At 30.7% G+C, this 24337-nt stretch overlaps 1 protein-coding gene across 1 annotated transcript in view; it reads left to right on the forward strand.

Moving 5' to 3' along the window:
- Positions 1 to 23995, forward strand: part of LOC145246607 (ER lumen protein-retaining receptor 2-like) — a 46414-nt gene extending 22419 nt beyond the window's left edge. The window contains exons 2-4 of the mRNA XM_080108274.1: positions 8231 to 8490; positions 16074 to 16326; positions 23641 to 23995. Of these exons, the coding sequence (XP_079964400.1) occupies positions 8231 to 8490; positions 16074 to 16326; positions 23641 to 23675 (548 nt within the window). The 3' untranslated portion in view covers positions 23676 to 23995. The remainder of the gene's footprint in view (positions 1 to 8230; positions 8491 to 16073; positions 16327 to 23640) is intronic.
- The last annotated feature ends 342 nt before the right edge of the window (positions 23996 to 24337 follow it).

Below are 24337 nucleotides of genomic sequence, written 5' to 3' on the forward strand. Positions count from 1 at the left end.
TTACAGAAATTGTGTGAGGAGAAAAAATACTTTTAAAAAATTATATGCAAACAGTAACCAGCAACTATGTCCTTCTGTAATTTGGTGAATTTTGAAATGTGTAAAAACAATTGTTTTAAATGTCTGGAATAACCAATCAAATTGCTACAAAAGCAGAAGGAACCTGTATTTAGGTTATAGAAGTATAGTAGGAAAGGTCAACAGTAAGTCAGAAATTAAATATTATCAGCAATATCAATAAAAAGCATCCTATAAAGATTATTTCCTGGTGGCAGGTTTTTGTGTGTGAGTAAAAGTTACTTCAACTTCCTACATAACTATTTTAGAAGAATCAGGTAAGTTGGAAAAAATTTCTGTTACTGAAAGCAAACAAACTGGTGCCTATTTTGCAGAAGCACACATCCAAAATTGGTCTAAAACATGAGCATAGTTAAATTCTTTAGATCACTTGTCAGATTTATCACCAATCAGCTTCAAATTAAACGGTCTTGTATCGTTTAAATGTGTGTGGAATGTGATGTACATACATAAAATGCTGTGCCATATTATTATATACTCTTGATTGCTTTAGTCACAAAAAATTATACTTATAAGTCTATGACTTGTTTGAACCTCTACTTCCTCTTCACCTAAAGAGAGGTAGGGACAAGTGCAAAATATTACCCTCATATGAAATATTGGAGGGTAGTTCCAAAAGTAAAGCCTCATATTTTTTTTTTACTCTAATAGTTGGAGCTATGAAGACGGGAATGATCTTATTAAAACGAGTGATTGTTTGTGCTCCAGAATCCATTTTTCCACATAATCACTACAATTCTCAATGCACTTTTGCCAGGAATTTAATAACACATCTTTGCTTCTATGACATGTGTTGCTTAAAGTCTCACACTCTCAATACCTGTAATAGAAAGATGAAACTTTCAGGTCATGAATGCATAAATTCAGTCATCATAACAGTACAATTTGCAATGCTCTCTGATCCATTTGGATGGAACAAAAATATAGGCGGTATTACTTCTGAAATGTCCCTCATATACTTATATATATGCATACTAGCTATATATATACTTGGAGTTATCCAGTCAAAACATTGCCGGACGGAAGGATTAGTCACATACTATTTAAGATACACTGAATATCTTGGTCTATGAAAATCAAACACAAAGTAACTTTCATAGCTTAAAAGGGAAATAACTCTCAGAACTTAAACTTCCAGTTTTGAATGCTATTATTGTCAGCTATTGAAATTAAATTAAATATGAATTAAATAAATCAACATTAAATAATATTTCTAAATAGAACAATTAAAACGATTCTATTACAAAAAACATAACATGAATATGATTATTAAAATAGATTTTCTTTAATGTAATATGCAAATGGGGTTACTCATTAAAGGTAGATTTCTTTTAAATAAATAGTACATATAAAAATCATGTTGGAATAAAAATGTATATAGGTCCGTTTTCAGTATGAAAATTAATTTGAAAAAGTGCACCATTTTGTACATATTAATTAAATTGTGAACAGACAGGAATACAACTTTATTATAATAGATATATTGCTTCTGTTCTACCAATTTACAAGAATTTTGGCAAAAGAACTGACCTACTCAATTATCATCCTATTAGCCACTTCCCTCTCTTTGCCAAAATCTTTGAGTCCTTAATCAATCAAGCACTAGTCTACCACCTCACAGATAATAAACTTTTATCTGACTGGCTATAGATTTAGACAAGCCTATTCTATTGCAAATATCTTAACTGTAATCTCTGGACATATATACCAAGCACTGGATAAGGCAGAAGCTAGCTCAGTAGTCCTAGACATATCTAATGCATTTAACAAGGTTTGGCGCGATGGTCTTCTCATGAAAATCAAATCTTATGTTATTGCTGGATGCATACTTAATATAATCAAATCTTTCTTAGATAAGAGAAAAATTCAGGTTGTCTTTGATGGTTGTACTTCAAAACAACGTGATATAAATGTGGGTGTGTCACAAGGGTCAATTCTTGGAACTTTATTATTCCTGATATTCATAAATGACCTCCCTGATAAAATTTTTTTCTGAGATGAAGATATCACACTCTATAATACACAAGGATAAAACTAATGGACACATATCTAAGGAAATTGCTAAAACTGTCTATAGCAGAATGGGGTCATAACTGGTTGGTAATGTTCAATGCTGCCAAGACTAAGTTTATTTCCTTTAATAATTACAAGAAGCCTTCAATTGATTGCTATGGCAAATGATACACTGCCTGAAAGTACTTCCCTCAAACTCCTAGGGTTAACATTCACAGACAACGTGAATTGGAATAAATACATTGAAGTAATTGCCAAGGCGAGGAAGGTGGGCTCTCTCTCTACCATGCTAAAAGTCTGCTCATATCCGAGAGTATCCTGTATCTTTACAAGGCCACAGTCCGCCCATGTAGGGAGTATTGTTTCCACATCTTACCTTGTGTATCTGCCACTAGTCTCTTGCTCCTAGATAAAGTTAAAAAAAGTCGGCAACCTAATAGGTCCTGAACTATCAACTAAATTCCATTGCCAAATCGTGGCATCATAGTGCCTGTTTTACAAGTATTTCAATGGCAATTGCTTTGACGAACTTAAAGCACTAGTACCCCCAACAAGCAGCAAAATCCTATCCTTATACTGTAGAGATCTCTAGATGCCATAAAGCCTTCTACTCAAATAGCTTTATCCCTTGGACTGCTGCACTTTGGAGTTCCTCCCAGGCTCCTGCTTTTCTGACTGTACTGGCATGCAGAAATTCAAGTGTAATGTAAACAGGCATCTTGCTGCCCAACTCCCTAAAATAGTATCCCAAATCTGGTCCCAAATAGTACCCCCTCATGACTAAGTGGCTCTGTGCTTTTTTTAGGATGAAATGACCATAAATTTTTTTTTTTTTTAAATACACACACACACATATATTCCAGTAAAAACCTAAGTTAGAATCTGTTTCAACTTGATTCAAATGTTTTTCTAACATTTCAAGGCACTTTGTATTTCATCTTTGATGGTTAGGCTATCCATATAATTGCAGTAAAGTTTTAAGCTAAGTATAATTTATATTTTAGTGAAAGTATAAATCAAGTATAAGCAGTAAATATTTTAATTTGATATGTATTTCATTTTCAAAATAATGTGGAGACATTATTTTAAATAATTTTCACTAACTCTTTATTTTTATCTGAAAAACAGGTTTCATATAACGATAATTGTCTGGAATCACGTGAAATTTTTATCGTTTTATCACAAAACTGATTTAAATCTAAACAAACAAAAAATATTGTCAACACAAAAGTAATGTATCTTTAACGACAAATAGTTTTCTTTCCGATGCGTTACTTGAAATGATGTATGCCACCATTTTTTTAACTCTAGATTGACTGAATCAATTATTGACAATCTTGTTATCAAAATGAAATTTTTGTATGATTTTTATTTTAATTCGTGTTTTCACTCTTTTTCACTTCAAACTAGGCATATTACCACTTGGAACGTAAGGGGCTACTATTTGGGATTGTGTATAACAAGGGACTGTGGGAAGTTGAGCAGCAAGATGTTTGTTCACATTACATTTAAACGTCAGATTAGTACAGTCAGGGAAGCAGGAAACGGAGGGAATTCCAAAGTCTTGTGACCCAAGGGAAGAAACTATTAGACTAGAAGGCTTTCTGTCATCTAAGGACCTTAACAGTAAAGGGGTGGGATTTTGCTGTTAGGCGTATGGGGCACATGTGCTAGGAGTTCATCAGAGCACATTCCATTAAAGTACTTATAAAACAATGGCAATGGGACAGAGGTTTGAGCTTGACTGACAGTGCGGGACCTATTAGATTTGTGACATTTTTTGGGACCTTGTTTAAGAGTGAATAGATTCCAAATCTCTATATGACAAAATGTAATTTTCTAAGATTGGTAACTAAAGAATATTTTGAATACTTGAAATCTAATTATCTTAAAATGTGATCTCCTACCCACCCACAGACACTATTTCCAGTTGATAAAGATAGTTTTGAAGAAAAACAAATTTGATAGGGAATTTGCCAAGAAACATCCCGAACAGTTTTTTTTTTTTAAGCAAGTTCACAAAGCCTGTTCTTTTACTATTAATCCAAACATCTCAAAGAAAATTCTTACATTGTCTTCTAGCTGAAAACAGTTTAAGACAAAAACGGTCACTAGCTCACCATTTTTCACAATTTTAGCTCAATTTACTAATATCTACAAAATCATAACTGCCCTTCCTCCAATTTAAGACAAATCCTAGTTAATAACACTAAAATAATATATTCTGAAACCAATTTATAAAAAGCTAACTATATAAAAATTCAATAATATTGAAACAAGAAAAATGCTTAACATAAAATTTTATCGTGTTGCGCTAATTCATCACAGATTTTAAATAAAGTGATTAAATGATTGTAAGAAAAATCAAAAAATATAATTAAGCAGAAGATTTCTATTGTTTTTAACAATATTTGCTTAAATGAAAAATGCTGTCTAAAATACACTCTATTTATATATATATATATATATATATATATATATATATATATATATATATAGCTTGTGACATTTTTATTCATAGAAGTTAATCCAATAAACCGTTTGTGTTTGTACTCAAGTAGAGCCATATTTCATCATAAAATACAAAATTTTAGCCACATCTCGAGTATAGCTTTCAATAAAGTTATAGCGAAACATGTATGCACATATGTAGCCAAAATAAATATTTTGCCTTTTTATTGTAAAATAATTGTCAGCTAAATATTTTTTAAATAAACATCACTTTTTGAAATGTATTTATTTGAAATTATGCTATTTTAGTTGACGGATCGACATGATTTTAAAACATGTAAAGTCATAATTTTTTTATTTTAGCAACATCACATTACTCATAAATCACCATTTTTGCTGATAGATGCTTTTTTTTTGTCTCTGTGTGTGTAATGTAATAATTTATGTAGAAACATGAAATTGTATTATATAGATTATTGGGAGAACTAAAGTAACAACCATTATATTTTTCCTTCCTTTACTAAAACTGTTATGAACTTTATTAGTAAGAAAGCAAACGATTTGCTTTGTTTGAAAATAAACTTTTTCCTTTTATGAAATTAAAGTGTCTTAAATGTTGTGATCAAAATAACTTAATTTTTGATTCATTCATATATATATGTATATAATAGGTATCCTAAACCAAACTTTTACTTTTGATATATCTTAAATGTCAAGAGTCTGTCATTCCCTGTTGATTGACCTTTGTCACATTTATCACTGTGAGAGAAAAATAAATACCATCTTTGCAAGATGTAAACAATAGTACCAAGTTTATATTGTTGGCTCAATTAGACACCAAAATATGACCAATCAATGTTTGTTGAAAAAAAAAATTAATACAAAATTATTACAGAAGCAAAAAATTCGAACAGGCCTGAACATTAGCACCTTCATTCCCAAGAAAAACAATGTACAAAAAATGAGACGAAAGCACAAAAGTTCATATAAAGTTCATTTCAAAAGCTAACTCATTGAATCTGACTTGTAATGCATAAGAGATCAATATAGATTTTTCTTTTAATAAATCAATTAAAAAAAAAAACAAAAAAAAACTTTCAGATTTGGATGATGAAATCTTGATAATAGGGCAAATATATTTTTTCCAATATGTTCAATTTTGATTCTTTTTTTACAAACAACTTAAAACGCTTTATTAACTTCACCGTATTCATAAGTGCCTTTTTTTTTCTTTTCAAGTCTTTTATATGTATCGTCACAAAATAACATTCATAAGAAATTTGAAGGAAACCAACATTTTTTTCACATAAAATTACTAAGCATCTATCACTGAAAATACTAACCTAATTTGAAGTAACCTAAGAAAAAAAAAAAAAAAACTGACAAAAGTGGAAGATTTGCACATTTATTATGAGAAAAAATAAGACTTTGTTTCTAAATTTTATGAAAATAATCTATAAAAAAATCAATTTGGAATTGCACTATATTTACATATGAACTATTTGAAGGAAATCCATTTGCTGAAACCTTGTTCTGCTTTTACTTTTCAAAAGTAATTTTTAGTCTATCAAATTGTTTGGTCAACAAAACCGCCTTTAAATATTGATCTTGCAATTCATTTTATGTTGCCTTTAAGAACTGAGCTTAGGATTTTCACTCTTACTGGTAACAGCTGCCTGCTTTTCTTACAAAGTTGAATTCACTTAACGAATGATAAGCCATCATATGCTTCTTGTATCAGATTGAATGTGTCATATTGGGTTTTTTTTTTTGTTTTGGTTTTTTTTAACATAGGCATCCCCACATTATCAAGGCCCAGAGGCCACTCAAGGATAAAGGTTAAAGAGTGTACAGTAGAAATTGGACAATATAGTAATCATTAGTAATGAAAATTCGGTAAATTTGATAACTTATATGGAACGGCTCATCAAGAACATATTTACTTTAGACTTGAACACAACCATATTGTAGTCAGCCGGAAAGCAGGAAAACGGAAGACAATTCCACAGGCGTGCAGTTCTAAGAAAGAAGCTTTGTTCATGGAATCTACGTTTAGGTTTAGGCACAGATAAAGAGTGGGGGGAATTATTGATAGTGTTTACAGCTAGAAAGAATATGGATAGATTCTTTATATAGGTACTCATATAAAGCTCAACATTTGAGAGTTTAGCATAATATAAAAAAAAATTTAAGACATAAGATAGATAAATATAGATATCTATTAATTTATTTGTCAATTCAATAAAGAAAAACATAAAAATAGCGATTATAAACGTTCTTTATACCTAGGTATTTTAAAACCTAATACTTCACATCAGAAAACATCAAGCTTAGTCTTGAATAATGTTATATCTAATACATGTATGCACATGTATAGTAAAAATAAATATTCTGCCTTATTACCATAGAAATAGTTGCCAGCTAAATATTCTTTTAACAAACGTCACTTTTTGAAATGTATTTATTTGAAATTATATACTATTTCAGTCAACGGGTCGACATAATTTCCATGTCTAAATTGAGTGCTTACTCTCTGGAAATCATTTTGATAATATCCTATTGATCCCCTTCTCCTGCCACCATGTTATATAAATGATGTCATCCATTGACTCTATTTTCTTGTATCCTCAGTAGGGCAGAGGGGGGGGGTCATTTATACTATATTAATATATATTCCCTCAATTTCAGTTTCTTTAGATCAATTTAAAGAAGAATAATATGGCACAATCTCCAATTTAAAATAAAAATATTTCAGATTTGCATTAAATTGGATCCGTGATCATTAGACGCCAATTAAACAAGATTCTTTGAATTTTAATTTCTTCTGAAGATCATTAATTTTTCACATTTTCTAGAATCAAAATTATAATACAGAAAGGTTAACATATCTTCAATTTTACCATTCCTGACGATGTAGTTCTCATTGCAACATGTATGCAGGAACTACAAGACTTAACTAACAAGGTAAAAGTTGCCAGTGAAGCTGCAGGACTCTTCCTTAATGTCAGCAAAATAAAGGTAATGAAAATAACACAGGAACCAAATGATAAAAGCCTCTTTATGGATAATCAAAATTTTGAAAATGTAGATTTTGACTATCTGGGTGCAGTTTTCACAAAGTATAACACCAAAGAAGACGACGTATTGCAATGGCAAAGACAGCAATGATTGTGCTAACCAGTATCTGGAAAGACAGATCCATTTCACAACGCACAGAGAAACAAACTTTGATATTCTTAATAGCAACATATGGAGCAGAATGTTGGGTTTTGAAGAAAGTCGACAAAAGGAAAAATTTTGCTTTTGAATTGTGGTGTTGCCATAGACTTTATGTAAACTCGGTGGAAAACATACAAACGAATGGACGATTGGACGATTGGACTGCTAGACAACGTCAATAACAGGAAAGTGCGATTTTTGGTACATGTGGCCAGAACAGACAACTTCACAAAAAAAGTGGATGTGAAAGACCAAAAACAAGAATGTCAGACAGCGTGAAGGACATCACAGGCATTAGCATAGCTGAGTTGCTCAGAATGGCACAGATCCAGAATCAATGGCGACCATTCGTGAACATTGCCACGGCTGGTTAGTAATGACTACTCTGTTAAAAAGAGGGACATGTATTCTTCTAGTGTATATATGTATTACATAGTAAATGACCTTCTCTTTTTCTCTCTCCGCACAGGTATATCAGGCAAGAGTCAGGCTTTGTTTGCCTTGGTTTTCACGACTCGTTATTTAGATCTATTCACATCGTTCGTCTCCGTGTATAACACAACCATGAAAATCTTCTTCATTGTATCATCCTACTTCACGGTGTTCCTAATCTACTACAAGTTCAAAGCCACCTACGACAGCAATCATGACACCTTCCGAGCTGAGTTCCTTGTCGTTCCTGTTGGTGGACTCTCCATCCTCGTCAACTCTGAATTCACGCCCCTGGAGGTAAGCATATGCATCTGTTATTACGATTTTTTTTTTTTTTTTTTTAATCTACATTCTCTTGTCAAACTAGATTGCTTTACAAAAATGTAATTGTGGTGTGATGATTATCTGTGCAGACTCTGTTCATCTTGACATGTTAGTTTGGTCAGTGCTGCTGCAGCACTTTGACTAATGCCCTTCAGAAAGGTATGTTGTATTTTTACTTTTCAAAAGAATGAACATACACTGAGATATGAAGATACTAGCCTGGGTGCCTCACGTTGCTCGGGTGTTTGGGGGGGTGTTGAGCAAAAAAAAAAAAAAATGTTGTAGTAGGCAGGCAGGCTCGAACCCGTACTGCGAAGGAGGAAAAGAACATGCAAAAAAAGTGACGTCTTTGCCGTTGCGTCTTTCGAAAATATCGGCGAAAAAAGCCACTCCTCCCTGTAGAAAAGTGCTCAGTTGAGGGTGAAGGAATTAATGCTTTTAGCCAATTTTTTTATATTTATCGTCCAAAGGGTCGAGCTTCAAAACGATACTAGTCTCATAAAAATCTGTCGCCTCTGTCGAAAGTTTTAGGCATACATACATACCTACATACATACACTTAAACAGACAGGTGAGATTTGGTTCTGGATATGACCTTAAACTATATCCAATGGTGAGGCCCCAGCTTGCAGGCTTTGGGGAGTGTGGAGCCACCCCTTAATTGCCATTGCTCCCAGATTCACTCTGACCCGGAGTGGTAGTACCTGTTAGGGTTCCAACTATGGATTAAATAGAAACCGACTTGAAAAAGAAAACAAATATATATTCTATTAAAAAATTTTCTTCAAAATCACTGGATTCAGCATTAAATAACCTGAAACGGGTTGATATGCCGTAAAACAACCAACCAACAGGTGAGATTTATATGAACATATCTTTATATATATCTTTATATTAGATGGATGGTACATTGTTAGGAGGAGGATGCATGTACAAGAATTTGGTAGATTAGTTTTTCTCGGGTCCAAATCATCACCCAACAACGATATCCTTTTCAGTTATTATGTAACCATTTGTGATCACTTGAAATGCCCCTTTGGACAGCATTGACACTAGTCACACTGCAAGGGCATTTTTTTTTTTTTTTTTTTTTTTTTTTTTTTTTTTCGGCCATTATCATTTCATTGGATTGGCTTGGTTTTGATTATACTTGTAACCTTTTGCCAAAAATGACCATTCAAATGTTATACTTTTAACTTGTCTTTTTGAAAATTGATCACAGTAGTTGTCTATGTTAGGTTCATAATTTTATTCAAATAACTTTTTGGTACATTTGATAATTTTGTTTCTTACATTTGCCGCCAGGTGTACGCTTTTGTCAATGATTTCTCGCTATACATATCCAACATATTCACTAATATTATAGCCATGCTTCTTCAATAATTAATGCCCAAATTATGTTTATTTTATTTATTACTATATTTTGTGAATAGAATATTTGATATTAAAATTATTTCCAAAGATTTACTTTATAGGATAGTGTTCATGTATATGTAAATGTTGGTGGGTTATAAGGACTACTTATCAGTTCAGTTTGGATTAAATAATAGATCAAAAAGATTACTGAAAACTGAGACATCAGTGCTGCAAATCTACACCAAACAGTAAATGTAATATTTGAAAGACATTTGAATCTTTATGATTAATATCTCTGAAATATGGTTAATTATACTTTTAGTCCTAAAAAAAGTTCTTAAAAAAAAAAAAAAAAAAGAATAGACCATGGCAGCTGATGAGTTAAAATGTCCCAAAAGTATGGATTTAATATACAAAATAGGGAGTTTCAGTTATGTAGCATTTTTTATTTCTTACAAAAATACTTATTCTTCAAAGATATTAGACCTGTTCATGATTTTATCTTTTTCTTTTGAAAATGACAGGAAAGTTATAAAAGTATTAATAAAAAAAAAGTCTAATTCTTGTGACACAAAACAACTTGACACTAATTACTTCGCTCTCTCTTTCCTTTATTAGAACCCAGTTGAAAATGATCCTTCAAAATTGTTTTTTTATCTTAACTTTTTGTATCAATCTAGTACATTTGTAATGGCCAAGTATTATAATCTTCATTTGTGTCCAATTTGGTTTCCGTTTACAAACTCTAACATTGTCCATGTCTTGAAATGTCTTTTGTTCTCATAATTCTACCCACCTTCAGTTCGACTCATTTTGCTGCATTAGAATCGAATAATATGGAAAGGTGTTGATTCACAATCAGTTTTAAGTATGGTCTTCTGAGGGTTGAAGGTTCAAACCTTACTACAAGCAATAATAACTAAATAATTAACACTTCTACATTGACGAAACTGATGCAATAAGAACAATATATCCCCATATTAAATGAACGTGTTTGTTGACTGTGGTTTCAAGATTCTCCTGACATTATCAGAAGAATAACAATAGCAGGTTTTGCATTTATAAAAGAAAATATGTTCGAATAGCTTTCTGGCCAAGATCACAGTGTAGCATCTGTTCTGATGCTACACTTCATCTTTTCTGTCCTCTATCAGTGGAGGAGAAATCCTTCATGACTGAGATAATTTTTATTTTTGCTCTTATCCAGAGTATCCTTTTTTGGGAAGCTGGATTTTCTCCACATTAAAAACCGATCTTATCTAACTCTGGCCTCGTGGGGAGGCAAGTAAATGGGAACATATCAACATCTCTGAGGTTAATCAAGTACAAAGCATTGATAGTTTCTATTCTTCTATATGCAAGTGAAACATGGACTATATTATTAGTAGAGCTGGATACGAAGCTCAATGTCTCTGAAATATTTATCTTTTGAAGTAACTTTTCAAAATAATGTAGGAAATAGAAATATCAGAAAGAGGCTTAATATAAACGGATCCACTAACGACATTTGACAAGATATTAATTTAGATTGAACATATTTCCTGGCAGCTAGACTTCAGCTCTATAAAGATAGAATATAAAGATTTCATTGAATAAAAATAGTTGTAAAAATAGCAACTTTTGTTCAATTAGTCGTATGCAATCTGTTGATATTGTTTCAACATTAAATAACTCAAATAGGATTAATATGGCATAAGTACACCAAAACCATTATCTCTCTACGACTGCAGAACAGGACTGAGAATAAGGGAGATAATTCAATAATGACAAAAAAATTGCTCTCCTTTGCTGGTAAAAGCAACTCGTAATGTGAGTAACAATGATAATAGTTAGATACAAACGTGCATGTTGTTGCTTATATGGCACAGGATAAATAGGATCTAACTCTAATGAATGAGGAACCGCTTTCATCAAGTGAACATATCTGAAGCCTCAATAAGCATTTGTAAGCAAAAAAAAAACTTGGATTTTTTTTTTCTAGCTAAGGATGAGAGCTAGACATTCACCTGCTATCTCAAACATTTCAACCAAGAGATCTTTTTAAGATTCCAGCCATCCCTTTAAGTGCAATTGTTTGTATCTCTCTTGTACTTTGTTCATCAGGTATATTTGCCAGGTGGTTTTTGAAATTCTTTTACATTAATCCACTTGCTCCTATGATTACTGAAATTATAGAGATCTTAAGAGTTCAGTTTCTTTTCATGTCATACTTAAGTTCTTGACATCTTGTTATCTTTCCCTCTCAGGCTCGGTTTAACCCAGCATCACTTCTTTCCCCTTGTCTTATATCACTGTCGGGTTTAATAGCCCCATTTTCTTGGTACATAGCTGTAGAAATTGCATAGTCACAGTGAATGGTTCTTTCTGGTATGTTTCCAGAACTTGCTGCTACATTTGATATTCAATTTTTTCAACAATTACATCCCTACAGGAATAACGAAAAATGGTGATGAAATGAATCCATCAATGGTTATGCTAAATTTTGTCTTGCATTACATTTTCAGCCTAAATAATATCAGGTTGAAAAGAAAGTTCTTGTGGTTTTTAACTTTTTAAATTCTGCTGAACATATCTTGGCTCAAACAAATTTATTGATCGAAATAAGCACCATCACTTTTGCCAACACAAAACAAATGTATTTATGCCAGTAACATAAAAATCTTGCGTTTTGGTGGCGATGAAGTTGCTGAAGGCGCTTTTGATATCGCTTAGGTTTATTAAGCATTTCTTATGCAGAAAGTTGTCGAGATGCTTAAAAAAGTGGTGGCTGATAAGTGAGAGATCTGAAGTGTATGGCAGATGAGACATCTCGATGCTTTATAGACATTGACATCTACTAAATAGTGCTTCATTTATTTACAAAGAGCTTATATTGTCACTATTTTCAGTATCTACTTCGACAGTGCTCAGTACATTAGTAGAGCTGGGTAATAAGTTTTGAAAATATATATGGCAATTAAGCCACACAGAATATTTCACATTTCATCCTTGTGAGGATACAGCAGGCTCTTGTAACGTGGCTGTTACTCTTTACCTGTGTTCATTACAGTTCAAACTTTTCTCGGAGACCTACGCTGTTTGGCAAAAGAACAAACGAAAATAAATTAAAATCCAACTCGGGTTTTCTTTTTCTTTTTCTTTCTTTTCTTTTTCTTTCTTTTCTTTTTCTTTCTTTTCTTTTTCTTTCTTTTCTTTTTCTTTCTTTTCTTTTTCTTTCTTTTCTTTTTCTTTTTTCTCTTTTTTCTTTTTTCTCTTTTTTCTTTTTTCTCTTTTTTCTTTTTTCTCTTTTTTCTTTTTTTTTCTTTTCTTTCTTTTTTTCTTTTTTTCTTTTTTTCTTTTTCTTTTTTTCTTTCTTTCTTTTTTCTTTCTTTCTTTTTTCTTTCTTTCTTTTTTCTTTCTTTCTTTTCTTTCTTTTTTCTTTCTTTCTTTTCTTTCTTTTTTCTTTCTTTCTTTTCTCTTTCTTTTTTCTTTCTTTCTTTTCTCTTTCTTTTTTCTTTCTTTTCTCTTTCTTTTCTCTTTTTTCTTTCTTTTCTCTTTCTTTTTTCTTTCTTTTTTCTTTCTTTTTTCTTTCTTTTTTCTTTCTTTTCTCTTTTTTCTTTCTTTTTTCTTTCTTTTTTCTTTCTTTTCTTTCTTTTTTTCTTTTTTTCTTTTTTTTCTTTCTTTTTTTCTTTTCTTTTTTTTTCTTTCTTTTTTTTCTTTCTTTTCTTTCTTTTTTTTTTCTTTTTTTTTCTTTTTTTCTTTTTTTTCTTTTCTTTTTTCTTTTCTTTTTTCTTTTCTTTTTCTTTTTTCTTTTCTTTTTTCTTTTTTCTTTTCTTTTTTCTTTTTCTTTTCTTTCTTTTTTTTCTTTTCTTTTTTTCTTTTCTTTTTTCTTTTCTTTTTTTCTTTTCTTTTTTCTTTTCTTTTTTCTATTCTTTTTTCTTTTCTTCTTTTTTCTATCCTTTTTTCTTTTCTTTTCTTTTCTTCTTTTCTTTTCTTTTTTTGTTTTCTTTTTTTTTCTTTTCTTTTTTTGTTTTCTTTTTTCTTTTCTTTTTTTTCTTTTCTTTTTTTTCTTTTCTTTTTTTTTCTTTTTTTTCTTTTCTTTTTTTTCTTTTCTTTTTTTCTTTTCTTTTTTTTCTCTTCTTTTTTTTCTCTTCTTTTTTTTCTCTTCTTTTTTTTCTTTTCTTTTTTTTCTTTTCTTTTTTTCTTTTCTTTTTTTTCTTTTCTTTTTTTTCTTTTCTTTTTTTTCTTTTCTTTTTTTTTATTTTTTCTTTTTTTTCTTCTTTTTTGTTCTTTTTTGTTCTTTTTTTTTCTTTTTTTTTCTTTTTCTTTTCTTTTTCTCTTTTCTTTTTCTCTTTTTTCTTTTATTTTCTCTTTTATTTTTCTCTTTTATTCTTTTTCTTTTTTTTTAACTCAAGTCATTTATTACCATTTTTCTTTCTTCAGACGCCAGATCGTGCACACTTAATTTGCATATGTGTTTTTTTCTTAGAGCTGCTGCTATTTTCCACTACGCTCATACATGCTCTGTTACGCATTTTCCAAACTTATGTGTATCACCAATTAATGTAAGCAGCAATGCAAAGCTCTATGAAACTAGGATTTTAATTTAATTAAGGATAAACTCACAAACTCAGTAGAGATGACTAACTTTGTTTTCTTATTGAATGCAGAACTAAACTGCAAAGCAGTTAGGAATTGCTCGAAAATTTCTGACACCTGCCAGTATCGTATATCTCTACAAGGCCACCATTCATACATGCATGGAATATTGTCACGTTTGGACTTGTGCAGCAACCACTAATCTCTGTCTATTGGACATAATCTAAAAAAGATCCTTAACCTAATAAGTCCCACACTGTCTACAAAGCTTAAGCCCCCTGTCCCATCACTGCTGTGTTGAAGCCCTATGCTTGTTTTATCAGTAATGTAACATGATCTGATGAACTTGCTGCACTGGTGCCCCTCGACGTAAATACCCACAGCCAATTCCACAATCAGCATTGTTTACCTACTCCCTGTAGAGGTTCTCGCATACCAAAAAGATTTCTAATCTAATACTGAGCCTTTTGAATTCTCTTCCCATTTCCCTAAAATGTACCAAGATACAGAAATTTAAATGTAATGTGAACAAATATCTTGCTGCACAACTCCCCATTTGAGATGTTTCTTCCCTCGAACTGCTAGACTTTGGAATTCCTTCTCTGTTTCCTGTTTCCATGACTGTACTAAAAAACAACCAACATGCTTAAAGACGGTCGATGACGATCCAACCAAAATTTATTGCACAAATAAAACTAAAGATGAGAACAATAGTTCGATCAATATAAGTAATATAAACAATCAGCCCTCATCTAAAAAATTCAGAACTTTAACCTGGAGAAGTTTAAATACAGTAGAATCCCGGGATATCGTGACCCTAGGATACACTTTCTTTATTTTTTTTTCGGTTACGATGTGAAATACAATGTTTTTCCGGCCCCTGGTTACAGTATTTGCCCCCGCCTTACGGTGTTATGTATAATATTATTTGATTATATACACGTGTATTATATAGTGTATTGTATTTTGTTAGTAATTTTTAATGCTATATCCCAGGGTTCTATTGTATAAAACAGATATCTCGCTGCTCAATTCCCCTCTGTCTCCTGTTGGACATAATCCTAAATAGTAGCCCCTTACATTCCTAGTTGACAATATTGCCTTGTTTGGAGGGAAAGAGCTTAAAAAAAAGTTTCTCTAAAATTTATAGTAACTACTTACATCATCAAACGCTGAAGATTGTTTGAGAAAAACATTTACACATTTGTTCTAAATAGCTTGAAACATTGTTGATGTAAATGAAACCAAACTTTTAAATATGGATGAACTTGTTATCCGATGCCTCCGTTCAGTCTTGAAAGACAAAGGATGCTCCTTGGAGGGGCAGCTGCGCATGTAATTGTGAGGCAAGGGTTGCACAATCACCAACCACACCTCTCTTGAATCGACACTGTTTGAGTCCAGTGACAAGGAAAAGTCCAGGACGACTGGAAACAATGGCGAGATAAGCGGAGAGTGCATACAGCATCTGGAAGTCCCTAATGGTCACCCATTTAGTATTGACTAAGTTCAATGTTGCTTAACTTTGGTGAGCCAGCAGTGTCGTACTGATATTAAACAATTGCACTTTTTTCTTTTTCAGTTGATTAATTCACTTTTTCTTTTCTTTTTTTTTTGTATAGATCCTGTGGACCTTCTCTATTTATTTAGAGTCTGTGGCCATCCTGCCACAGTTATTCATGGTCAGCAAAACTGGAGAGGCCGAAAGCATCACTAGTCATTATTTGTTTGCTCTCGGCAGCTACCGTCTTCTCTACATTTTCAACTGGATTTACCGTTATTCCTTTGAAGGATTTTTCGATCTTATTGCTGTTGTATCTGGATGTGTGCAGACTATACTCTACTGTGACTTCTTCTATCTTTATATTACAAAAGGTAATTACAAAACGCTACCAAAAGAAACTGGTGCTATACTATCTGTTTAAAACGGCCATGTGAACGTATAAAATTCATCAAAACACGGATACATTTTTTCGTAAATGAGTTTAACATTTTCATAATGTTTTGTAATTTTATGGAAAATGTCTTCCATTGGGTAAATTGAAATTAAGGTTTAGGGAGTTTTTAACATATTCTCATATTAAATGTGTGTTAGCCTTCAGGTTAAAAAAATTTTTTTTTTTTTTATTTGTTTCATAGTTGTGTAGATTCATCTATTTCATTTACTTCCGGTATGGGTCATACATTTATTTTTACTTTAGTTGCCAAAATCCTTTTCCTTATTTATCTTCAATATTTTAACAATTGTAGCTTTAACTTGCTGAAAAATCCAAATTGCATGGGGTGTTAGATTTTATATATATAATGTTGGGGCAATTAATCAGAAAAATCTATCGGAATCTGAAAAATTTGTTCCTAATTTCCAATTTAAAAAAATTTTTTTTTTTTTTAACAAACTTTTGCATTTTCTGGTACTGATAATAAAATGATGAATTTTATTAATTTTAAACAACCAGTAAAACTAAAATTTATAGATCTTCCAACCCACTTTGGAAATACATGCACATATTGTATGGGTTTTTAATGTAATCTGAAAATTTAGAAAAAAAAATTAATAGAACAATTTCTATGGGTAAAGTTATATATAGGATCGGTCGAAAATTATATGCTTTTGAAAGAAATATTTTTGTTTTTTTCGAAAGACTTTTTGTATTCCTACATGTCAACACAGGAAATCAATACAAAAAAGATATAAACATATCTTTTTCATATTGATTTTTTATTCTTACATATATATTTAGAGACTTTTCAAAACTCGAAATGGAATGGGGAGGATATTAGAATCATTCCATCACTAAAATAAATATATATATATATATATATATATATATATACACACACAAAGTTATTACTAGGATTGGGACGATTAATCGGATCGAAAAAATCAGAACTTTGGGGGTGTAAGAATCTGTATCGGAATCGCAGGAAAAAAAAATTGTGCCAAATTTCTGATGCCAAAAACGATTCTTTCAATTGTCTATTTTTGTGTTTAAGACTTAATTTTCTGTTACTAGTACTAATGATAAAATAATTATTTGTATTTTGAACAACCAGTAAAACTAATATCTGTAACTCCACTCACCCACAGGTGTATTTTTACGTTTCTGAAAAATCATATTAGTTATTTACAGTAATCGAATGCCCCACCTCCCCCCCAAAAAAAAACAAATTTATGATTTAATATTTAAATATTTTAAAAGAATCTGAAATTTTAAACAAAATCTGATCAGAATCAGTAATTGTATTGGAATGGTCCCATCATTAGGTATTACCCTTATTTATATTATTACAATAGCTTTACCCATAGAAATTCCAGAATTAGGGTAGTGGTGACTATTGATATTGAAATTATCAATTTTATATTTTAGCTTCTCAAAGTTAGTCTAGTTGTTTGTGATTATATCGATAAAATGCAGCATTCATTAACTAAGCTTTTTCTATTTCTACAAATTTTACAACATTATGCAAATTTCTAGAAAGGTAAATAGGGTTAGGGTTCATACATCACAATTGTATTATTAAATTAGATTTTGTTCTTAAATCTTATTTTTAATAGTTTCACGTGGTGTTTACTATACTCACCTGTTCATTCACGCACGTTGGTTCTTTATATCCGACCAATCTTATTAATAGTGTCTGAAATTAAGATGTTGATGTTTGTTCGGATCTTATTGTCTTCAAGTAATTGCGAATAGCATCTACATTTAAGGGATTGTACATAAAAATGGTATACATTTTTTTTTCACTTGATTTCAAAAAACAAACACATTATATAAATGTTACTTTTTTGTTCTTTGCAAAAAGTTTCACCATAAAACCAAATGAGGTTTTGTTTTTAATCATTGAGGTTTTTTTAGAAAACTTGTATATATGAAACAAAAATACCATTGTTTATTATAACTTTTTATTTTTTAATAGACCTTTTTTTTTCTTTTATCAAGATCTGATTTCTTTCTATTAATATGAAACAAAACTAGGTGCAAAACCACAATTCAATCTAAATAAAAACACAAAACTACAGAAAAATGTTTAAGATGTACCCATCATGGCACAAAAATGTCATATTCCAAAAAATCACGTAAATTGATCAAGTAGTTTTTTGCTTATTTTAACTAAAAATTATTTTTAAATGATTTTAAACAATTAATGTGAAGGCTGATCTTGCAAGTTTATATTATTGTGGAGTTATCTGCCTTCGTTTTTTAAATATGGTGAATGAAGCAGTCCTTTTTTACTTATAAAATTAAATTGTCTTAGTTAAAAATAGAACTACTTGATCAATTATATGATTTTTGGAATCTTTGTTCTGTGATGAGTACATAAAGATGTTTCTGTATTTGTTTTTTAATTAGGTTGAATTCTAGACAAGAATCTCAGCCTGCTATCTTTTAATTTAATTTTTTTTTTATTGCTTCCATCACCTTAATCAGATGATTCTTTATTTTAATCATTATCAATAAATTGGATCAATAATTCTCAGTCACTTTTACATACGATTGAGTGCCACTTGTGTAGAATTCGATGCTCCCTAGAACGTTGTTTTGTGAAGAAAGCTGGCTCAACCCACCCAAGGAGAAATACAACACGAAGACGAGAAAAGACAATTTTAATTAAATATTTGCCATTTTTAAATAAAGCTTAGTTGCTAGCCATTATCCATATTGAGGAATTTGAGCGGCACCATCACTTGAATTCTGAATTAGGGTCTTGAGATTCTTGATTGGCATTTCTCAACTTAAGGTTAGTGTTAGGGATTAATGGAGAGCATATTTTCATTCTAATGTAAAATTCAGAAATTGAGAAGAATGAATTCTCTCAGTACTAGAGCGATTTCATAAGGGTAGAAATGTGTGGGAGGAGGGGAATGTTAATTCCTTGTATATAAAGGGATAGCATATACCTTCAACGGAATAAATTTTAAAAAGTAATTTAGTCTTTTGATGTTTGTAATCGCCTCCTTTTTCAATTTTGACATCAACAGTTTTTTCCCCCCTTATTTCCACTTTAGCAACCCCCCCCCCAGCCGCAACTACATTTGAATAGCATGTAGTTCTTTGCTTGATGAAATGTCCAACATAAGTTTAGCATCTTAATTTCTCCAATGATGAGTTTATCCTGACGGTTGCTCGATACAAGTACGCAATCATGTGCGTATTCAGCCGATGTTAAAACTAGAATTTCATATGAACAATTGTAACATAATGTTTGTTGGGTTGTCTTTAGCTCTATAACTGTTGGTTAGTCAAAAAAATTTTTTTTTTTAATAGATGAAAACACATTTCAACATTATTCTTGATGAGCTAATTCGTCGTTGGCAACCAATTTCTCTTGTTGGCTCTCTTCTGTTTTTACCGTCCATTTTTTGCGCTGTGATATTTTAGATTTGATTGAAACTGCTTTCATTTGTTATTATATAACTCCTTGTGAGAAGCCATTTTCTGCTTATTCTCTAAAAAAAAAAAAAATAATAAAAAAACACAAAATAGTCAGTGATAAGATTTTTATCATACATATCTGCACACGCACACACATATATATATATATGCACACACACTGATATGCATGCATACACACTGATACAGCGTTGAAACTTTTATCTTGTTTTGAGTTTTTGTTTTTGTTTTGTTTTTTTTATTAAAACAATATTCAAATAGTTGTTGCCCTAAAAGTTACTGACTAGAATTTAGATTGTTTTTTTTTTTTTTTTGATTTGTTGTATATTTTCACCTTAAAGTCTGCCATCCCTCATAATAGCAAAACATGTGAAATCTTACATTGTATCAAAAAAACACTTTTATATATAACTAGCAGGGCTACCCTGCATTGACCGGAGCGATGAAAACTAAGATGTTACATTTTTTACTAATCCCTTAGAAGAAAAAATTTTATGTGCAGTGAGAGAAAAAAAAAAAAAAAGTTTTAGGAGACCTTCGCAATGTTATTAAAAGTGCCAAATTTGGTTTTCTCAAGAGCACTACTAAAATCATGTTCTCTTCCTACTATTTTTTTTTTTTTTTTTTTAACGAAATGACAATTTTAAAATGTAAATTAAATCTAAAGTTAACATCTTTCAATTTGAAAAAAAAAGACAAATGCTGACTAATTTCCTGGTTTGTATTAATACATGATACCATTTAAGCATACAAATGCCTTGTTGACCCATAAAGAATGAATCTTTCTTTTTTTTTTTTTTCTTTTTTTTTTTTTCTTTTTTTTTTTTAATCTTAGATACTAGTTTTCCGAGGACATTTAAAAAAAAAAAAAATTTTTAAATACCAACTTTGTGAGAATTTGTTGTGTATCTTAACTTTTAGCTGAACATACACACACACACACACACACACACACAACTGCTCTTTATATAATAGATTATTTTTTTTATTAATAAATATTTATTCAAATTTATTATTTATTTTATGTTCACCAACAATCTTACATATACCTACTGTTGATCAAAGATCAAATGATTTGAATCCTGAACTTAATAACTGCAATCCTATGTATGTGTGTGTATGTGTATATATATACATACATATATATATATATATATATATATATATATATATATATATATATATATATATACACACACACACCTTCATGAATGAATGACAAGTCTATATTCCAAATTTCAAGATGTTGACCATCTTATAACTTATTTCTTGAAGTACATTGATATGCACAATTCTTGACAGCGCCTGTTTTGTAGCACAAAATTATTTAATTAATATATCAATGAATGAATTATTCTACCCTGAACTCCTCAGTAGAAAAAGCACCTATCAATTCATTAAAAGAAAATAAAATACATTTGGGCATGACTATAAAATCCAAAAATTTGGAAGATAGACTTTTGTCATTTATTTGTTATATACTCTGTAATTACATTGAGCTTCATAAATTAAAGGATTGGTATAAATAAAAGGTGAAATATAATTGAAAAAGAAACATTTCCACACACACACACACACACACACACACACACACATATATATATGTATCTCACTGAACTGAAAAATGCTTTGACATCTGTTGTATAAGCAAAATCAGAAATTGATATATTTTAATCTGTTTCAATGAAACTGACAGCACTCTGCTAGCAAAAGTCTGGCAGTTATGCTTATATTTTTTTAGAGGAATGTTTCACAGAAAACAAATGGAAGCTACAAACATTAGAATCAATTTTTGTTTTAATAATTCTCATATGAAAATCCGGGATTCATAAAATCGATTTAAAGCTCATTATATACTTTTGATAAATTTATTTCACTAAATTTTTTTCTAAATATAAAACAACTTTCAAATATTGTTCATGATTAGATTTAAATGTCCATTTCATCTTGTGCATATCATAAGTATTTCTTTCTTTGTTATTCGATTGAATGAGATGAAATGTTTTAGAATTCAAATCTTTAAAAATAAAAATTTGATGGCTGAATTTATTTTTTTTGAAATGCATATTCCATGACGAAAACTGTTTAGCGTTGAAGTATTTGTCGTCTTCCACTGTAAGTCATTATCTCTATATTTGCATCATTTTTGATAAATGACAATTTTTGGTCCCCAACAAAGGAGGGATTTGGACCTAGTAATTCACTCCCGTTTGTTTGTTCGCACTTTTCTCAATAACCATTTCTTGGATTTTTTTTTTAAATTTTGCACAAACGTTAGTCATGATGAAAGTACATTTTTCACTCGTGGAGAGAGACCTTACATGCTCGGCTTGTTTCTTTGTACATTTTTACTAAATGAAATTTGTATGTGTTACAAAACGCAAAAAACAAATTGCCAACCGAATGCAAATCCATAAAACATGTGAAGATAACGTATAATTCTTTTGATTATAATTATTGGAAAATACATTGTTGATTCTTTGGACTACTGGTCTCATCTTGAGAATTATCTTCACACTGTTTCAGTCAGTGTAACCTTTGATCTTGTTGAACTAGGGGAACCCTTTATTTAATCCAGAGGGGTAGCATTCTCTCATTTCATTAGTCATAAATGGGTAGAAGTCTCAAATGATTCCTTACATAAGCAGTCGTGGCATAGTGGATAAAGTACTTGGTAAAATTTATAAGTTACACTTTCAGAGGTTGAAGGTTCAACCTCAGTGTGGCGACACTAAAAATATAATCACAAATTACTTCATATTTCTACCTTGTCATGGCTGCTGGATCGAGGGCATGCTATCCCTGTTGATTAAATAAATGGTTCCATTTGAAATCCATGCAGATTCTGAGTTGGACAGATAAACCTGAAGGTCGAAGGTCACATTGAATAAAATGTTCTGAGAATAACACTTAAGATGAGAACAATAATCCAAAGAATTGAAAGATGAATAATTAAAATTTATAAAGTATGTCCTCCCCCCCCCCTTGCAAATAAATAAAATTTTGAGTATAATAGAATATTCTAATATTTGTATTATATAAAACTTGAATTTATTCATCCTTGGCTATATTTTGTCTGACTTTGTTGACCAAAGAATTGCTTCCACCTTTAACTTCACAAATCAATGCACCCCAATATGCCCACATAACAGAAAATATTAACTCTACAACATGTTAACACAAAAGTATATTTGTTTAACGCTCCAGCTAAAAATACCAACACAGCACAACACAAAATGCACCAACACAAAATGCCAACCGAACAAAGATCTTGTCATTTGCTTGTTCTTCCATTCGCTTCTTTCATTCTCCAGTTTCTTCTGTCGCCTTTTCTATATTAATATTTTTTTGCCTTCTCTCCATCTCAACTTTTTCTTACTCCATCTACTTTTACAAGATCTGTCTATATGGCTCTATATATAATATAGATTTCAAGAAAATTCAAGATTGCATATCAAATTTAATTTTTTTTTTTTTTTTTTTTTTTTTTTTATATATATTCTAATTCCAAACTTTTTTTTTCTTGTTTTTGCTTAAACCATAGAATTGGATATTTTACACTAAGTTTTTTACTTTTTTATTTTAGTTTTTTCTGTAATAAAACATGTTATGTGCAACAATTAATGTAGATTAAAAACTTTTTTTATGATTTCCAATTCTTGACTTTTAATTTTCATTTTTTACATGTCAGTGTTGCAATATATATATATATTCCTCCTCCCCCCAATAATTCCGCGCACCTTTTTTTTCTCCAAACACGCTCTCAGATGTCATTCATCTTTTTTTCCTCTTCCAGTTTTACGAGGCAAAAAGATTACTCTACCAGCATGAGCGAGGAGGATGCAAGAGTTGCCTGAGGCATGAAACAAAACAAAAAAGGCTGCAAGTTTACTACTCTTACTACTACTCTTCCTCCATCTCCTAATCTCTGGCGGGTTGGAAGGACTTGTTATGGGACTCTAATGGCGGGCTTTCACTTAAATGCCATCATTGCTGCCGCCGACACCATCGCCGATGTCAGTGGTAATCCATTCTTTCTCCCCTTTTAGACCCTTTCCCTTTCAACATTTTCTTCAGTTCTTTCTTTCTTACTATCTCTCATTTATTTATATATATATATATATATATATATATATATATATATATATATATAGCTGCTTAAACTCTACATAATTCTTTATCGTGATCATTTGGGTAAGGTTTTTCTTTCCCAAAGGTCCTGAAACTCCTTTTTATATATAGAAATATGTAAAGATGTGTGTATCTCCTAGACCTATTTTCTTCCCAGTTAGTACTTGCATATCTACATTAACATACAAAAGAAACATATATATATATATATATATATATATATATATATACGCACACACACTGTAAGTCATTACATTTAAAACTCTTGTTTCATATTTTTTTATGAAAAAGAAAACAAATTTTAAATGAAATACACTTCCAACATGATTTCATAAGATTTTTCTAAAAAAAAAAAAAAAAAA

Source organism: Euprymna scolopes, chromosome 24 (assembly GCF_053919585.1).
Source record: "Euprymna scolopes isolate OS-2025 chromosome 24, ASM5391958v1, whole genome shotgun sequence".
NCBI lineage: Eukaryota > Metazoa > Mollusca > Cephalopoda > Sepiida > Sepiolidae > Euprymna > Euprymna scolopes.